The sequence below is a fragment of the Phycodurus eques genome, chromosome 2 (genome assembly GCF_024500275.1).
Source record: "Phycodurus eques isolate BA_2022a chromosome 2, UOR_Pequ_1.1, whole genome shotgun sequence".
Classification (NCBI taxonomy): Eukaryota; Metazoa; Chordata; class Actinopteri; order Syngnathiformes; family Syngnathidae; genus Phycodurus; species Phycodurus eques.
The window spans coordinates 31,732,808-31,752,399 of NC_084526.1; the positions used below are offsets into that span (position 1 = coordinate 31,732,808).

General features: G+C 42.5%; 1 protein-coding gene across 50 annotated transcripts in view; it reads right to left on the minus strand.

Annotated features, from left to right (window-relative positions):
• Window positions 1–19,592, minus strand: part of madd (MAP-kinase activating death domain) — an 83,671-nt gene that overhangs the window by 55,277 nt on the left and 8,802 nt on the right. For all 50 annotated transcript variants that reach the window (XM_061670289.1, XM_061670281.1, XM_061670288.1 and 47 more), the window contains 5 exons: window positions 18,865–19,503; window positions 14,131–14,434; window positions 9,724–9,855; window positions 7,758–7,871; window positions 3,426–3,506 (listed from right to left, as the gene is read on the minus strand). In XM_061670289.1, the coding sequence (XP_061526273.1) occupies window positions 3,426–3,506; window positions 7,758–7,871; window positions 9,724–9,855; window positions 14,131–14,434; window positions 18,865–19,503 (1,270 nt within the window). The remainder of the gene's footprint in view (window positions 1–3,425; window positions 3,507–7,757; window positions 7,872–9,723; window positions 9,856–14,130; window positions 14,435–18,864; window positions 19,504–19,592) is intronic.

Here is a 19,592-nt window from a genome sequence, read left to right on the forward strand (position 1 = left end):
ACTGTGAGCTGTAAGGTCTTATATAGACATGTATGTGGCTTTCCTAATCAAGTCCAATCAGTATAATCAAAGACAGCTGGACTCCAATGAAGGTGTAGAAACATTTCAAGGATGATCAAAAGAAATGGACAGTACCAGAGTTAAATATGAGTGTCACAGCAAAGGGTCTTGATACTTATATCACACAGCCATTTCAGTTTTTCTTTTTTTAATAAATCTGCAAAAATTCCAACAATTCCACTTTTTCTACCAATATGGGTTGCTGTGTGTACATTGAGGAAAAAAATAAATGATTTTAGCAAATGGCTGCAATATAATACACAATTTAAGGGGGTCTGAATACTTTCCATACCCACTGTATATTCATGAGTACATACAGTATGAGTGCATGCAACAAGATCAGTCTTAAGGTTTTACTGAATACTGAAATGATTTAAAAAAACAAAACAGCTTGAACGGAACGTGTCAAGTGATGCTTTGCTTAATATGCTCTCAATACTCTCTCTAAAGTAACTCATATCGATTGCCAATATTGACTGCATAAAAAAAGTTGTGATGTAAAATGTCAAGTCAAAAGTCCTGAACCTGCATTTTTTTTTGAATGGGAGAGGGCAACTACCTTGCCTATAGATAGACCTCTGTAAGCATCCTGCTAACAGGTTTAAATTCTGAATGATTAATCCCACATAATTTTCAAATATTCATAATTTTCCTTCTGTAAAATAATGCCAAATAACTTAAAAGAGAGTATGCAGAGTTAGCGCACTAACGTCACTTTAAACGGTAATGTTCTGACCAAAGTTACGAAGAGGTCTTCATGAGCATAGTTTCTATGATCGTTTAACACAAAACGATGTGAATGGAACGTGTGAGTAAAATTAATTATGTGCTCATAATGTGGAAGAAGAGATGCAAAGTGTCTGTTTCCATGAATCAGAACCAATTCTGATGAAGAGTTTAGTTAGAGGGATCATGTGTCACAACAGTTCTAAACAGCATTTTGTTTTTCTTGGATAAAAGGGTCCTACGAACTCATTTTACCTTCAGGAGCTACAGCATGCAAAGGAAAAAAAGAGCAGAAAACCTTTTTTTGTTAGTGCACAACAAAACCCATTTCCATTGCCTTCACACTCTCGACAAAATACATACGAGTCTGTTGGGGTAGGAAGCACCGACTCTTCACACGGCTGAAAGGCAGGTGTTATATTAACTTAGGGTCATATTTTCCTGTGTGTGTAAGACAGAAAAGTCATGCAGCTCCATGCTTTCCTGGCTGCGCGCATTCTCCCATCCACTCAAGTCTGTCACTTCGGCACTCTCGAGCCAGATATGCACTCTGGGCGGAGCGACCCTAAAATGTGGGCATTCCCTGTCAAATCTGGCCCTGTGTGCATGCTGCGTGCATTCTCCCGTGGACATTAGCACTTTTCCTCTTACCCACTCTAGAGGCTGTAGTAAGTCCAGTGTCCCGTAAAGGTGAAACATCGTATTGCACTCTAACTTTGGATTCAGTTAACAGCACCACGACGGCTAACTCGTGCAGATGGTGCTCAACACACCTGGCCAATGACGCTCACCATTGCGCACAGACTGCCCAGCAGTGGTACACTGAGAGAATAAAAATCCTTTGAATTAACTTAATTTTTAACATGGATACTGGTTGTATACATAACATCCTCTTCTCCTCGAAAATTAGTTAATTTACTACAATGTAATAATGTGCAACCGGTGTATATTTTCAAATTAAATCAAATGACTTTTTTTCCAGTGTAATGTGTCCTTACTGCGCCCACTTCCCTTCCTTGTTACAGTATTCAAGCACCTTTGCAATCGTTCGGTGCCCCGCGTGCTGCTTCCTTCTCCAGAAGCATAAAGCCTGGCAGCTGCGGTGGGACCTCTGCACCATGCAGTCAACATCCGGTCACTCCACGCAGTCTACGCCCCTGCTGTAACCTCGTTGCAGATTAGGCAAATTGGCTTGGCATTTATAAACGCAGTTTGGATGAACGCATACTTCTTTGTACTTTGTACAATTATCAAAATTTTCCTCTATTTTGGCATCCAAAATCACACGTTCATAGAATTTCAACACCACTGACAGGTATATTGCCGTGATGAACTATTACTATTTTTGTCTTCTTTTCTTTGAAGTTTGATATAAATCTGCCAATTAGTTTGTGCTCAGCGTGGTCAGGAATGAGACGCCGCCACTGAAAAATGGGAAAATGGCCTTTTTAAACATCACATTTTACATTTTCAGAAGCTCAGAGAAGTGTTTATTTTTGAAAATTGTAATTATTTAACTGTTAAGTTTTACAAGGCTTTTAGTAGGAAAAGCAGGGTTTGCCTGATGGAAATGTAATTTCAGCCCGCAACTGAACTGTCAGGAAAAAATTTGGCCCGGTCCAAACTTGGTTGCCAACCCCCCTGCCTTACAACATACTGTAGGTCACCACACATTGTAAGCGACTTCCAGAAAGCTATCAAATTTAGAGAGACTGAACAAAAGATATTTTACTTAGTTAGTAAGATGATCAAAGAGGGTGAGTCAGCTATTAGCTGTAGGGTTTTAGCTGTGATAATTATTGGCAAAAAAAATAGTGTGAGCAGACATTTTTTTTTTCCCACCTTGCAGTATGTGAGAAGCATCTCTGCTTCAAACATGCTGCTGACGGCCTGGGGTTATAAGACTATTAGAACAACTACAGTCATCATAACAGCACAATAGTGAGTTAGATGTTTAATCGTTTTTCATTTGCTTCTATGCTGGTTGTCACAATATGTCTAAGTTAATGTAAGTGACTCCCCCGCTCTGCGGCGCAAGGAAGGCTGGCTTCCCACTGTTCCATAGAGGCAGGCGTAGCCTCTTTTTTTATTGATGGACGTGTTCAGCCGTAAGCAAAATATTCTGAAGAAATTACCTTTATTAAATAAATGTGTTTTTTTTTTTTTAAAAACACTCCTTCAAAGTGTACTTAGTATGTTAGACCGGCGCATCCCACTGGTGATGACATCCACTACGGAAGACATTTTCATATTTAAAGCTCTTTTTTTCAAATGGATTTCAATGACATTCACAAGTCTCAGGAAAACTCCATGGTCCATGATTTATAGCCAGCCTCAGAATTCAATGAATTATGTCGCTTTGGTGGTTGCACACATTTCCAGGTTACGCACGGTGGGTGCCAGAAGTCTGGACAGTAGAATGTGCGTAGATGAAAAGTGCACACGCCAGCCGCATAAGACAAGATTTACGCACGGATGGGAGAATATAGCACTTATAGAGCAAAACAATTATGATGAAAAACAACAATGGTGGGCTAATGAGAAATACCTGGGTTCGAGAAAGTCAAAAAATATACAGTACAAATGGTACTGGTAGATTTAGTGCAAAATGTCACGATTAAACAAGTCGAATAAAGTACCTGCTTCAGATGTTTCTTCAGCTCGCCAGCTTCAGGCTCTGGAAGAGGTGGTAGAATCTCTGCATTTGTAGGTGCTTTAACCTGAAAAACAATTGCAGTTGTAATACCATTTGTTTTTATTTTATTTATTTTTTGTTTGTTTGTTTGTTTTTAAATAGGGTTGGGCATCGATAATCCATTGGAACTGGGACTACAATTCCGGTTCCCCCGGAATCGTGCAAATAAAAAAATTTCTGTTCCCAGTTTCGATGCCTGCAGTCCGCCAAAAGTGTGACTTTAACAAAGCTAAACTCAACCACGAACTCCCTAAATACAAGCAACACATTGACTGTCCTACCAGGGAAAATAATACTTTAGACCACTGCTACACTACGGTAAAAAATGCATACCGTGCTATACCTCGTGCAGCCCTGGGCTCGTCTGATCACTGCTTAATTCACTTAATACCGACGTACAGGCAAGAACTTAAATGTGCGAAGCCTACAGTGAAAACAGTCAAAAAGTGGACCAATGAAGCCAAGATGGAACTTCAAAGCTGTTTAGACTGCACAGACTGGAGTGGCTTTGAAAATACAGCTGGCAGCCTGGATAAATATATGGACACTGTCACATCCTATATCAGTTTCTGTGAAGAGGTTTGTGTACCAACAAAATCATTTCGCACATTCAACAACAACAAGCCGTGGTTCACTGCTAAACTTAAGCAGCTTCGCCAGAGCTAATGAGGACGCATATCAGTGCGGGGACAGGGCCCTGTATAATCGAGCTAGAAACCAGCTGACTAAAGAAATTAACATTACAAAGAGGATCTATGCAGCGAAGTTGGAAAAACAGTTTAGTGCAAACGACTCTGGCATGCATTCCAATCGCTGACTAATTACAAGCGACGATCCCCCCAAGCTGAGAACAATAGCACACTAGCCAATGACTTGAATACCTTCTACTGCAGATTTGAAAAGGACAGTTTCACACCACACACCCACCCGGCCGCACCCGCGACCACAACCACACCTCTGACTTCTGCGTTAACCATCCATGAACATGTGAGACGCATTTTCAAACAGAAGATTAACAAAGCGGCAGGCCCGGACCATGTGTCCCCATCCTGCCTCAAAGTCTGCGCGGACCAGCTCGCTCCAGTCTTCACACAGATCTTCAATAGCTCTTTGGAAATGTGCGAAGTTCCATCCTGTTTCAAACGCTCCACCATCATTCCAGTCCCCAAGAAACCTGCAATCTTGGGTCTGAATGACTACAGGCCTGTCGCTTTGACATCTATGGTCATGAACTCCTTTGAACGTCTCGTGCTGGACCACCTCAAGAGTGTCACAGGTCCCCTGCTGGACCCCCTGCAGTTTGCCTACCAAGCGAACAGGTCTGCGGATGATGCAGTCAACATGGGACTGCACTTCATCCTAGAACACCTCGACAGTGCAGGGACCTACGCGAGGATCCTGTTCGTGGACATCAGCTCAGCGTTCAACACCATCATCCCTGAACTCCTTTCAACCAAGCTTCTCCAGCTCAGCGTCTCACCTGCCATCTGCCAGTGGATTTACAGCTTTCTGACGGGCAGGACACAGCAGGTCAGGCTGGGGGAGGCCACCTCATCCACACGCAGCATCAGCACTGGGGCGCCCAAGGTTGTGTCCTCTCTCCGCTGCTCTTCTCTCTGTACACGAACGACTGCACCTCAGCGAACCAGACTGTCAAACTCCTGAAGTTTGCAGATGACACCACTGTCATCGGCCTCATCAAGGACGGTGACGAGTCTGCATATCGACAGGAAGTGGAGCGGCTGGAGCTGTGGTGCGGCCGACACAACCTGGAGCTGAACACGCTCAAGACTGTAGAGATGATCGTGGACTTCAGGAGGCATCCTTCGCCACAGCTGCCCCTCACGTTGTCCAGTTGCCTTGTGTCAACCGTCGAGACCTTCAAGTTCCTGGGAATTACAATCTCTCAGGACCTGAAGTGGGCGACCAACATCAACTCCGTCCTCAAAAAGGCCCAGCAGAGGATGTACTTCCTGCGGCTTCTGAGAAAGCACGGCCTGCCACCAGATCTGCTGAGGCAGTTCTACACAGCGGTCATCGAATCAGTCCTGTGTTCTTCCATCACAGTCTGGTTTGGTGCTGCTACAAAAAAGGACAAACTCCGACTGCAACGGACAATCAAAACTGCTGAAAGAATTGTCGGTACCCCCCTACCCACCATTGAGGACTTGCACGCTGCCAGAACTAAGACAAGGGTGTGCAAAATCCTCTCTGACCCTCCGCACCCCGGTCACCAGCTCTTCCAGCTCCTTCCCTCAGGTAGGCGCTACCGATCAATGCAAACTAGAACGAGTAGACATTCCAACAGCTTCTTCCCTCTTGCGATCAACTTCTTAAACACCTAACCTATAATTCCATTACAACAAGCTGGCAATTTTTTGACTTGAGTTCGTTGTCACATTTCTGTGGGGCCAATTATGTATTACTCGTGCACTCACTGTAGTTGTCTCGCCATGCTGCACTATTTGCATATACTGGCCACTCATGCCAGAGTACCATCTGCTCCATTTGCACATTGATTGAGGAGTATCTGTAACATTTGCACAACCAACATTGTCCTAGATGATCGCACTACTCGTCACTTTAAACCGCATACACTCCTTGAAGTCTCAGCGCCCTTTGCACAATGGTCATTGCATCCGGACTATTGCAATATTAATCATTCGAACTGCTCTAAGTGCTAGAGGACACTGCATCTTTTTGCACAATTGTTTTTTTTGGTCAATGTCTTTATGTCTCCAAAGTGTTCTGCAAATTGACTGTCTGTTGTACTAGAGCGGCTCCAACTACCGGAGACAAATTCCTTGTGTGTTTTGGACATACTTGGCAAATAAAGATGATTCTGATTCTGATTAACTATGTTCAAATAAATGATCAGTCACCTCAGTGCAACACTTGGATTAAGATTATATTGTGCAAAGGAGGCTTTGAAGATGTGTAGAAGTCTGATACGATCTCTTCCACGTCGAGCCGAGCGGAACTTCAGTGAAGTCAATTGGGTGAGTGTGAAGCAATAAAATACGTCTATGCCAACATTGATGCGGCTAACAAGTTAAACAGTGGGTTGCACTCTTGCACTGATGGTTTTTATCATTTATTTTAGTCTTCAAACCAACGTAAGAGGCGATGACTCTCAAAAATAAAATGAAAATAAAAATTACTTTACCATACTGAAAAGAAAGTAGAAACAGTCGCATTACAAGCTTAACATTGAGATAAAACTTCAAAGGTCAAACTATCAACTTTACATCACAATGAAGTGGGGACACAATTCACAAAAACGTCTCAAAGTATCACAAACACTAATCTTGTGTCTCATCGATTGGTAGGTAAAGGAATCAACGTTTTACAGAGCATTTGGTTTCATTCATTAATTCTTTTTCGTGCATCTCGTTTTACTTTTGTTTTTACCGGTGTCGTGTAAAGCCATTTTTCCTGTCAAAATGCCAAGTTCCAGTGCGTACCCTTAAAAAAAAAAGGCTACATGCTTAAAACAGGAAGTCAAAGTTAAAACGTGCACATATAAACCATTTGACGTGATAAAACAGTTGAAAATAACTATATTAAGAGAGCTATATTTAACTTTTAGCTGGCCCGGCACGGTGGACGACTGGTTAGAGAGTCAGCCTCACAGTTCTGAGGAGCGGGGTTCAATCCCCGGCCCCGCCTGTGTGGAATTTGCATGTTCTCCCCGTGCCTGCATGGGTTTTCTCTGGGCACTCCGGTTTCCTCCCACATCCCAAAAACATGCATGGTAGGTTAATTGAAAACTCTAAATTGCCCGTAGGTGTGAATGTGAGTGCGAGTGGTTGTTTGTTTGTATGTGCCGTGCGATTGGCTGGCAACCAGTTCAGGGTGTACCCCGCCTCCTGCCCGATGATAGCTGGGATAGGCTCCAGCACGCCCGCGACCCTAGTGAGGAGAAGCGGCTCAGAAAATGGATGGATGAACTTTTAGCTGAAACAATAATTAATTAATATTAAGTCAATTGAGTTAGTTCCACAAACATTGTCTTTTAGGTCATATGTTTGATATTGATACTGGTTATAAAGAACCCAAAGTCAAATGTTCTTTGTAGTTTATGCTGCAGGCTGCTAAGAAAATTGATGTTCATAAATTGCACACCCAAACCGAGAATCGTCTGGAACCGGAATCGAAATGAGGAACCAGAATCAGGACCGGCATCACTCAAATTGAAACTATGCCCAACCCTAGTTTTAAATAAAAATGTCTGAACATGACAAAAACAAGGACTATATTGTGTTGTTGTAGTTACCTTGCTGCTGTCCAGATCCACAAGCCACACATCATCTGGAATTTTGAAGTCAGATTTATAAAGGAAAAAGCTAGCTGGGACACCGATTATGTAGGGTGTAGGCGCAAGAAGAAGCTGTGCACAACAAAAGAAAAAAGTTAACGGCATTTTGGGCTACAAAACATACAGTATCTCCTGTCTTTTATTCACCATTTCTCTCAACATTTGTATACACAAGCAGAAAACTATTGTTACAATGGTGTGTACAATGACATTACGGTCCCTACTATTTTCTGGCGGTCAAACCATATTGCCATTGTGTCTGTGTTTAATCTGTGTGTAGTAGACTTTGCTGAGAATTCCCAACCACTCATCCATGAATGACACGACCCACCAATTGGTGCAAAGCAAGGAGGCTTGATCGCAGATTGGATCCCAGCAACACCACCAGCTGCACTCGTTAACCACCGTAGCGTGCAAAAAGGACTCCTCTTGCCTTTGGTGGTGGCTGGCTGTAATTTAATGTAAGCAGTCAGCCCCGAACTGCCCGTGCGGGTGCTTGGGTAGGTCACGGACGAAGCTCAATTGGGAACGGGACGGGCGGCACACATCTGCTCTGGGTGTCTTGCGACCAGCACCACCCACGGGCTTCGGCCGCCCTGCACTTGTAACTCTTTTTCTTGTTTTTATTTTTTTTCCTCTCTCCTTTTTCCATCAAATCCACCTGTTCCCCGTACGGACCGGACCGGCCAAACATTTGGGAGATCGATCAGCCTGCCTAAATTGTGTTCCACGCAACGTAAATCCAATTTGCGGTCTACTAAAGTACAGATTAGTGCATATTTGGGTTTAAAGTAACAGTAACAGGAACCCCCAGCCCTATGCATTGTCACCGTGCATGCTCATTCCTCCCTTACAGCATAGGTTTTGCCTCCTTTACCAATGTTTGTCTGTCCTTTGTTTTGCTTTTCTCTGCATTGTTCCCCTGTAGATTCCCTCATTAGATTGCATTTCCACTGCCTGTATCATTTGTGTGTTTGGATTCGACAAAAGACCTCTGGTTATCTAATTCCTGTAGCAACCTTCAGATTATGAGACAGAGGTTTTTCGTCACTTTGTCCTGAAAAAAGAGAAACGTGATTCCCCTTTACGAGATAAAATAGTTCGATTTTAAAGTTTAAACTTAAAATCACGCTAAACCGGAGGTAAAGCAGGCGTCGCTTACGGCTTATTCTTTTCTCCTAAATTAATTACATTTTTATCCAAACCAATATACGGTATAATAGTAGTTAGATCATGAGCTGTGGGTCGTGACCGAAAGAACGAGATCCCGGATACAAGCGGCCGAAATGAGTTTGCTCCGCAGGGTGTCCGGGCTCTCCCTTAGAGATAGGGTGAGAAGCTCGGTCATCCGGGAGGATCTCAGAGTAGAGCCGCTGTTCCTCCGCATTGAGAGGAGCCAGATGAGGTGGCTGGGGCATCTGATTCGGATGCCTCCCGGACGCCTCCCTGGTGAGATGTTCCGGGCACGTCCCACCGGGAGGAGACCCCGGGGACGACCCAGGACACGCTGGAGAGACTACGTCCTTCGGCTGGCCTGGGAACGCCTCGGGATCCCTCCGGAAGAGCTGGATGAAGTGGCTGGGGAGAGGGAAGTCTGGGCGTCCCTGCTAAAGCTACTGCCCCAGCGACCCGACCCGGATAAGCGGTAGAAAATGGATGGATGGATAGTAGTTAGATTTATTTTGTGTTGGATTGTACAACCTTGTTTGATATTTTTTGTATGTTAAAGCTGTCTCTAATTAAAAGACAATTCATGTTTACATTCAACTGTTGTTTTGATGTCAGTCCCTTTCTCTGTCGCAAATAATTGAAAAAGGGGCGTAACAGATGACACAATATGAATTATATTACAACATGGACTGTCAACAACACAAATGATTGTCAACATTTCAAAACACCAACGTAGCTATTGTTAGTGTTGTACCTGTTCAGCTGAGGCCATGCATGTTGGGAGTAAAGGAATCACAGGGAACATGTACTCGAGAGGATAGATCATGGCCACAAATGCCATTACACTCATGGATAAAGCATTGTAATCTCTTGACTGGAGGATAACCTAAAGTGGGGTGGGGGGGGGGGAGAAAAGGAAAACCAACATTTCAATGCAGCTCAATAGCCCATAATTAAACTAGATCCTCTACCAAAACAATCCTAAAAAAAGTAGTTGTTGGATGAAAACAGATTTTTTTCTTTTCCAACAACAATTAAAAGAACCACTGTTTTGCAGTGTTGATAAAAACACATCACAAATGACACAAAAACATGTTTTCACAGCCTTCAACTAATGTGTGTCGTACAGACGGACCTGCGCCACCATTTCTGTGTCCTGGTGGAAAATGACACAAATCATTCATGACATCCGATGAAGAACCTGTGAGTCCTCTGAGTTCCTTTTAGTTTGTAACAATACGTAGCAGCGCAAAACAACAGGTTAAGATGTCATCTAATCAGTGAGATAATATTTAACATTTAAGTCGACAATACAGTCCCCTCCAAAAGTATTGGAACAGCAAGGTCAATTCCTTTGTTTTTGTTGTGTACTGAAGACATTTGGATTTCAGATCAAAAGATGAATATAAGACAAAAGTTTAGAATTCCAGCTTTTCTTTCATGGTCTTTACATCTAGATGTGTTGAACAACTCAGGAGAGAGCACCTTTTGTTTTAACCCACCCGCTTTTCAAGGGAGCAAAAGTACTGGAACATGTGACTGATGGGTCTTTCTAGTTGCTCAGGTGTTGCCTTTTATATTGATTGCTTAAACATTACATAGTGCTTGTTTTGGCTTTGGATTTCACCTGTGAAAACCGTATTTGCTGTTAAGCAAACGTGAAGATCAGACAGCCGTCTATGGCAGAAAAGCAAACCATTTTGAAGCTGAGAGAAAATCTATCAGAGCTATTGCACAAACTTTGGGCATAGCCAATAAAACAATTTGGAATGTGCTGAAAAAGAAATAAACTAAACGTACTCCGCAACAGACATCGAACAGGACAGCCAACGGTAGAAACTTTGTGAGAGCTGTGGAGAAACACCCAAAGACAACAGTCAGTGACATCACTGCCAACCTCCACAGGGCAGAGGTGAAGGTATCACAATCCACTGTTCGAAGAAGACTTTGAGAGAAGAAATATACAGGCCATACCACAAGATGCAAACCACTCATCAGCAAAAAGAATCGGAAGGCCAGATTTGATTTTGCAAAGAAGTAAAGAGATGAGCCCCAAAATTGTTATGGGCATATGAGACCAAGATTAAACTCTACCAAAGTGATGGAGAGGCCAAAGTATGAAGAAAGAAAAGATCTGCTTATGATCCAAAACACACAAGCTCATCTGTGAGGCTTGCATGGCTGCTTCTGGAACAGGCTCACTAGTCTTTATTGATGATGTAAATCATGATGGTAGCAGCAGAATGAATTCTGAAGTCTACAAAACCTTGCAATTTACAGAAAAATGCATCCAAACTAATCGGGAGAAGCTTCATCATCCAACAAGACAATGAACTAAGCGTTTCAAATGAAGAATGCAAGTCTGGTGAAGTCAATGGGTTGCAGGCTTGATGCAGTTATTGCAAGGGTTATGACACCAAATATTAAATGTTATTCATTTTAAGTTTGTCTGTTCCAATACTTTTTACCTACCTGATTCTGACCTCCACATTTCGTAAGACAAAGTTAACCAGAAATACTGTATATACAGTGCCGTGAAAAAGTATTTGCCACCTTCTCAAATTCTTATATTTTTGCATAGTTTCCCCGCTTTGTTTAAGATCACAAATGTAAATGTCAAACAAATAAATTGAACTTAAAATGCTCTATTTATTAAGAGAAAAAAAACTATTCAAAGTTACCTGGCTCTGCATGAAAAAGTAATGGCCCCCCAAACCTAATTACTGGTTGGGCCATCCTCAGCACAAACAACTGAAATCAACATTTTCCATAACTGGCAATGAGTCTTTTCACATCTCTGTGGAGATATTTTGGCCAACGCTTCCTTGCAGAATTATTTGAATTCGGCAAAAATTATTGGTTTTCGAACATGAACGACCTTTTTATGGTCACCCTTTATGGTCATGCCACTGCATTTCAATCGGATTCAAGTCTGGACTTTGACTAGGCCACTCCAAAACCTTCATTTTGATTTTTTAAGCTATTCAGAAGATGACTTGCTGGTGTGTTTTGAATCGTTATCCTGCTGCAGAACCCAAGTGCGCTTCAGCTTGTGGTCACAAACTGATGGCACGGTATTCACGGTTAGTCATCTATATAAACCAAGGTTTTCGACATTTAAACCAAGGTTGCTGACACTTGGTTTATTTAAACAAAGGGACAGCGGTTGGCAGTCCTCTTTGCTATGCTGTCTTTGCTCTTCTCCACAAAGTGCAATGTACTTATAATGGTGGAGGTGTGGGCTAAAGTGGAAGTACACGCTTAACGGAACGTTCTGGTGGAGAACGGAGATTATTCGTTACGCAATATAAAATGCTGTTGAAAACATGTTTTTAATTTGACTGTTTGGTTCTATACGATGCCGTAAAAAAGTATTGGCCTCCTTCTTAAATTCTTATATTTTTGCATAGTTTCCCCACTTTAATGTTTAAGATCATCAAACAAATGTAAATAGACAAATATAACCCAAGTGAACTTACAATGCTGCTTTTAAAAGGTGATTTCATTTATTAAGGAAAAAAACAACTATAGAAAGTTACCTGGCCCTGTGTGAAAAAGTAAACCGTCTAAACCTAATAACGGGGCCATCCTCAGCAGCAGCAACTGAAATCAAGCGCTTTCTATAACTGGCAATGAGGCTTTCACATCTCTGTGGAGATATTTCGGCCACTCTTCATTTCAGAATTGTTTGAATTCAGCAAAAATGGAGGCTTTTCGAGCATGAACGACCTTTTTAAGATCATGCCACTGCTTTTCTATCGGATTCTAGTCTGGACTTTGACTAGGCCACTCCAAAACCTTCATATTGTTTTCATTAAACCATTCAGAAGTTGACTTGGTGGTGTGTTTTGGATCGTTATACTGCTACAAGAACCCAAGTGCGCTTCAGCTTGAGGTCACAAACTATATTCTCCTTCAGGATTTACTGTTAAAGCGCAGAAGTCATGGTACCATCAATCACAACAAGTTCTCCAGGTCCTGAAAGGGAAAAGCAGCAAAACACCATCATACTACCAGAACCATGTTTGACTGTCGGTATGACGTTCTCTCTCTGAAATGTTGTGCCACATTTACACCATATGTAACCAGACAAACACCTTCCAAAAAGCTCAATTTTTATCTCGTCAGTCCATATAATATTCTCCCAAATGTCTTGGTAATCATTCAAATGTTTTTTTTTTTTTTATAAGTTAGATGAGCTTTTATGTTCTTTTTGATGAGCAGTGGTTTTCACCTTGGAACTCTGCTATGGATGCCAATTTTTGCCCAGTCTCTTCGTTATTGTTGTGTCATGAACACCTTAACTGAGGCAAGGGGGGCCTGCAGTTCTTTTGTGGCCTCGTGGATGAGTCATTGCAGTTCTCTAGGTAATCTTTGTAGGCCGCCGGCCACTGCTGGAAAGGTTCACCACTGTTCCATGTTTTCTCCATGTGAGGATAATGGCTCTCCCTATGGTTTGCTGGAATCCTAAAGCTTAAGAATTGGTTTTGTAACCATTTCCAGACTGATAGATGTCAATTACTTTATTTCTATGGATCGTGTCATTTTGTTAGAGCTTTTTTTGTCTGGTTTAAACATTCTGTTTAAGTGATTTCTTGAACAGGTCTGGAGGTAATCAGGCTCAGGTGTGATCTGTGAAAATTAACCAAAAATTGTGTTTAGCCACAACTAATTCATTATTTAACAAGGTGGGTAATTAGTTTTTCCACAAAGGCCAGGTAACTCCTTAATGTAATCCCCATTTAAAAACAGTATTTTAAATTTACTTGGGTTATGTTTGACTGATATTTACATTTGTTTTATGATCTTAACTTGGGGAAAATGCAAAAATATAGGAATTTGAGAAGTGGGCCCAATAACTTAACGGCACTGTACTTGTAACAGTACAAGCGATGTAACACAATCGAATGTTAAAAAGTTACAATCATCTTGGATGGAGCTAAAATATTTTCATTTCAGAGCTTTAACATGCAAGTGGACTGTAATGGTGAAAAGTGAAGACAAAGTCAGAGACAAAGCGTGTTCCAACATGTAATAGCCGTATGTGACAAAATTGATGACATACAAGAATGGGATACTGTGAAGTATAATATAGCATAAAATATATTAATATTCCACAGCAGTAATGAAAATCCTGGAACAAATGATGATCTGCTCTTACCTTGTGCTCTAACAGGACACAAGAAAGAACCTGAAGACAGGCATCCACACCCAGCAACTCCAAAGGCAAGTGCAAGGGAAAATCGACCATTGAGAAACGGGAGTTATCAGGCAGTGCAAAGGTGAGGGGGCGTTTCATTTCATGGGGCAGCAATTCCACATCCACACGCCTCTGGCCTGCCAATGGTATGGGTGAACGTTGCAACCGGTATATCCAGGATTCAATTTCCCGCAGGTCAGCCAACAACTGGCTGCCCTTCTCTTCCACTGAGAGTGCCCCAGTGAACACCCGCCACATGGTGTCTCTGTGGAGGACATAATAGTATTTTTGAGAAATACAAGCATGCCAACAAGTGAAAGAGCAAGAGTCAGTCAAGCAGAGTGAAGCACCTGCCCCAGAAGAAGCTGTGTATTTGTTTAGATATTTATTCAAGTCAAGGATAGCCCCTTGGGATGCATCATCTCATTTTCAAGGGGGTCCTTTCAACACATACATATAATCACTAATATACAAAATAATATGTACAGGTAAATCAAAAATCATAATACAAGTACTAATTAGGGTTGGGAACGATAAACCGATGGTACCGGATATCCGTTCGTAAAGGCGAGAGATACGACTGTATCGGTCGCAGACTAGACTACCGTAAAAAAATCCGCCAGTAATCCTGAGATACGTCGGTTGCAGGGCTGTGGACCGGATATCGCGAGTCTCGGAATCGGTTGCCTGAGACTTTATGGTTTTTATCTCGTAAAACAAGTGCCAGAGGTCTCGCGCTGTGCTCTGCAGGTAGTGTTATGCTTACAACCAAACTAGTGATGGGCACAGGAGTTCTTTTGAGTGTACTGAATTATTCGAATCAGTTCATTAAAAAGATTCATTCACCGAATCGTTCAGTTCTTTTTCACAAAATTAGCTCAGGCGGTAGGGGCGGTCGCTCGGCGTGTCGGGGGTCGCCGGATCGATGCCCGCCCGAACCCCCCCCCTCCTTGGGCACGGTGGCCGACTGGTTAGAGCGTCAGCCTCACAGTTCTGAGGGCCCGGGTTCAATCCCCGGCCCCGACTGTGTGGAGTTTGCATGTTCTCCCCGTGCCTGCGTGGGTTTTCTCCGGGCACTCCGGTTTCCTCCCACATCCCAAAAAGCATGCATAAATTGGAGACTCTAAATTGCCCGTAGGTGTGACTGTGAGTGCGAATGGTTGTCTGTTTGTATGTGCCCTGCGATTGGCTGGCAACCAGTTCAGGGTGTACCCCGCCTCCTGCCCGATGACAGCTGGGATAGGCTCCAGCACGCCCGCGACCCTAGTGAGGATAAGCGGCTCAGAAAATGGATGGATGGAAGAATGTTGCTCCTCAGAACAGCGTCTGGCACCAGCAGGAGATCTCCTCTGGAGCAGTGATGTTTTGGGATTGTCGCTGGGAAACAGACTTTCAACACCCTCCAAAGACTTTCTTTGGGGTTGAGATCTGGAGACTGGCTAGGCCACTCCAGGACCTTGACATGCTTCTTACGAAGCCATTTCTTCATTGCCAGGGCGGTGTGTTTGGGGTCATTGTCATGCTGAAAGACCCAGCCATGTTTTTTTTCCTCAATGTACACACATTGTTACACCTGGATTTGGGGATCCTCTGCCATGCAGATCCTCTCCAGTTCTGTCAGGTTGGCTGGTGAACAGCCATTTTCAGGTCTCTCCAGAGATGCTCAATTGGGTTTAAGTCAGGGCTCTGGCTGGGCCATTCAAGAACAGTCACAGTCCAGAGATGCTCAATTGGGTTTAAGTCAGGGCTCTGGCTGGGCCATTCAAGAACAGTCACAGAGTTGTTCTGAAGCCACTCCATTATTTTAGCTATGTGCTTAGGGTAATTGTGTTGTTGAAAGGTGAACATTCGGCCCAGTCTGAGTCCCTGAGGTTTTCGTCCAGGATATCCCTGTACTTGGCCGTATTCATCTTTCCTGCCTCTGCAGCTGAAGAACGCCCCCATAGCATGATGCTGCCACCAGCATGCTTCACAGTTGGGACAGGTGATGAGTCCTTCAGGTGTTTTTTCCCCCGCAAACTCCATGCGGGCTTTCATGTGTCTTGCACTGAGGAAAGGCTTCCGTCGGGCCACTCTGCCATAAAGCCTCGACTGGTGGAGGGCTGCAGTGATGGTTGACTTTCTAGAACTTTTTCCCATATCCCGACTGTATCTTTGGAGCTCAGCCACAGTGATCTTTGGGTTCTTCTTTACCTCTCTCACAAAGGCTCTTCTCCCCCGATTGCTCAGTTTGGCCGGACGGCCAGCTCTAGGAAGGGTTCTGGTCGTCCCAAATGTCTTCCATTTAAGGATTATGGAGGCCACTGTGCTCTTAGGAACCTTAAGTGCAGCAGAATTATAATTTTTTTTAAACATGGCCAGATCTGTGCCTTGTCACAATTCTGTCTCTGAGCTCTTCAGGCAGTTCCTTTGACCTCATGATTCTCATTTGCTCTGTGAGCTGTAAGGTCTTATATAGACAGGTCTGTGGCTTTCCTCAGCAAGTCCAATCAGTAGAATCAAACACAGCTGGACTCCAATGAAGGTGTAGAATCATCTCAAGGATGATCAGAAGAAATGGACACTACCCGATTTAAAATGTGTCACAGCAAAGGGTCTGAATACTAGTTTTTCTTTTTTTAATAAATCTGCATAGATTTAAACAATTCCATTTTTTTTCTGTCAATATTGGGTGCTGTGTGTACATTAACGCGGAAAGAAATTGACTTAAATGATTTTAGCAAATGTTTGCAATACATCAAAGAGTGAAAATTTTAAGGGGGTCTGAATACTTTCCGTACCCACTATAAATACATTTGCTTTGAACTCTATAAAGTAAGACTTTCTTGAACGTTTGGTAAATGGAGTTATCTGAACTTGACTGACTCCTTGAATTAAGAAGGGGCATGATGACATGAGGGATGTTTTGAAATCATGTTTTTACTTCTCAATATGATTTCATCAAATTAATCTGTCATATGTAAGATCTAAATGGAACGCATAAGAGGTCAAGAGGGATAATTTAATTGTTTTGTGACGAGATTCACAGAGACGGTGGTGAGTTACAGGTACTCCTGAAAATCCTGATGTAGCACCGTGTAGTGACAGAGGATGACAAAAACAATTTTTTAGCAGATATTGTATGGCATACATGATGTTTTCTTGTGATTGGTCCATGGCCAATTGTAAAGCTATTTGACCAACATTTTTTTTTTTTTTTTTTTTTTTTAAATCATAATGTCAAATTACTTTAAGGGCTCTGGAATGTGCATGCAACAACCTATGTGTGTAATTTTCTGCACTGCCAATTTGAAATGTCCCATTTTTGAGTAAAGGTTTTTTTTTTTTTTTTTTTTTTTTAAATCTGATTAATCGATTAACCAAAAACATTAATCGACAGATTAATCGATTATTTGAAAAATTGTTGGTTGCAGGCCTAATTCATTTACAATAATTTTGTACTGTACTGGGTGTTTTTAGGCCACACAAAAAAAAACTGCTTCAAATTAACGGACAAAAGGTTTTAACGGATGATCCCTCCTCCTATTAGTTTAATAAATTGAGGTTCCACTGTACAGTACTGTATAGCAGATGGGTTTCATGTGCAGCAAGTATACAAGCATAGACACAATGCCATTAAGCCCATTCTAGCGTGGTGATTAGTGTGTCTGTGACAGAGTGAGAAAAATCATTAGCTGGACCAAAGGCAACCAGAGACCTCAATCTGTCCATAGCATCACTGCAAGAAATGCTTGCAGCCACAATATGATGCCTCTTCCCCCTTCTTTGTCATTGCCTGACATTTCAAACAACCATGTCAAACAGAACAATTATCTGCTGTCCTCTGGGTCGCGTTGCTTTTTGAAGTTGTCACACAAGTACAGAGTATGCCTCATAATGCAGAACTAGTGGATGTTACAACACATTTACAATCCCAAAGAGAAGATATGGTGGTTTTACCACTAAAATGACAGCGGTGTATTGGGAGAACGCAGTCACCCAGGACAATTAAGACTTTGTCACTCCAAAACTTGCTATCACGAGTAAGCCAAATAGAGGTAACACACAAACTTATTCTGTTCATCATGATGATTCTAACTTGTGTGTGATACTAACTTCCAGTTTCAGGAAGTATCATTCTTGTTGTCTTCAATATGACTGATTCAAGTCGCTTAATTTGTGGAAAATCCTTCATTTATGAGCCAAGTCAAAAAATGCGTACAAAAACTAAATATACCATTAGACTTCCTTACCAAGTCTGTCTTTTAAAAAAACGAATAACCTAAAAACAATTTCCAATACCACAATTACATACAGATATATGTATGTCTTCACAAAATGAATTTGACAGCTTTCTTAAATGTGTGTATGCATGCGTGCACAAGTAAAACTGTCTTCTCATGACTATTCATGAGACAGTGTGTTTGTGTTTTGAGGTTTTATCAGCATGGTGAATTTGTGTGAAAGCCAAGGAGAACCAGGGAGTTGCAATCAAGTGATCAATCATAGCAACATGCTGTGCTGATGTTACAGGAACACAAGAACATGACAGCAAGTTCTGTTTATATATGGCATGGAAGTCATTCTAACAACAATTGTAAAACATTTTGACATTCTTAATCATAAAAGGATGTCATTTGCCCAAAATGAATTGTGAAACTTTAAAATCCTGGAGGCTTAGAAACCAGAAACATGGGAGAATCAAACATTTCTCACCTTTGGAATGTACGGGGCAGTCCAGCACGCTGCGTTAGCCTCTGACTGCAACAGTCTACCATCCTCTTGAGGATATATAAGCATTCTCTGAAGGTGGAGAAGAAGGGGTAGTGGCTGAGTATACACAACGAGGTCAATGTACTGTTGCGATTCCTGGCAGCCATCCTTTCATTTCGCCTGAGTTGTGCAGCCTTTCCAGCATTTAGCTTAGTAGCTGGTGGTTCACTCTCCTCTCCAGAAGCAGACTGAGGCACCGACTCAGCTTTGTTGGATGGTGATAACCCAGAAGACTGGCCTCCAGTACTCCCATCAGAGCCTTCACTCGTGCTGTCCCCGCTTTGTGTTGCGGTCTCTATTTGACCACTCTTGTCCACACGGGTACGGTGATGCCCACGTTGAAAAGATCGGTAAAAGTTGACACAGATTCCGTAGCGAGTAATTCCTGAGTCCTTGTCAGTCAGAGTAAAAACAAAAGAGGAGTCGTCACGAAGGCTAACCCTACGCTGGCGTATACTAAGGCAGCCTTCTGGTTGGCAAAAGAAGACCACATCCGGTGGGAGTGGAAAGTCTTGGTGGTCCTCCAGTGGGTATCGGCGGAGGAGCTGAGGGGTCTGGGCCACACTATCGCTACTTGGTTGCCTAGAGGTGAGATGGACAAGCATATTTGTAATGTACAGTAACATTTGTGTGACATGATTGCGGGACTCTACCCTTATTAGACTTAGTTG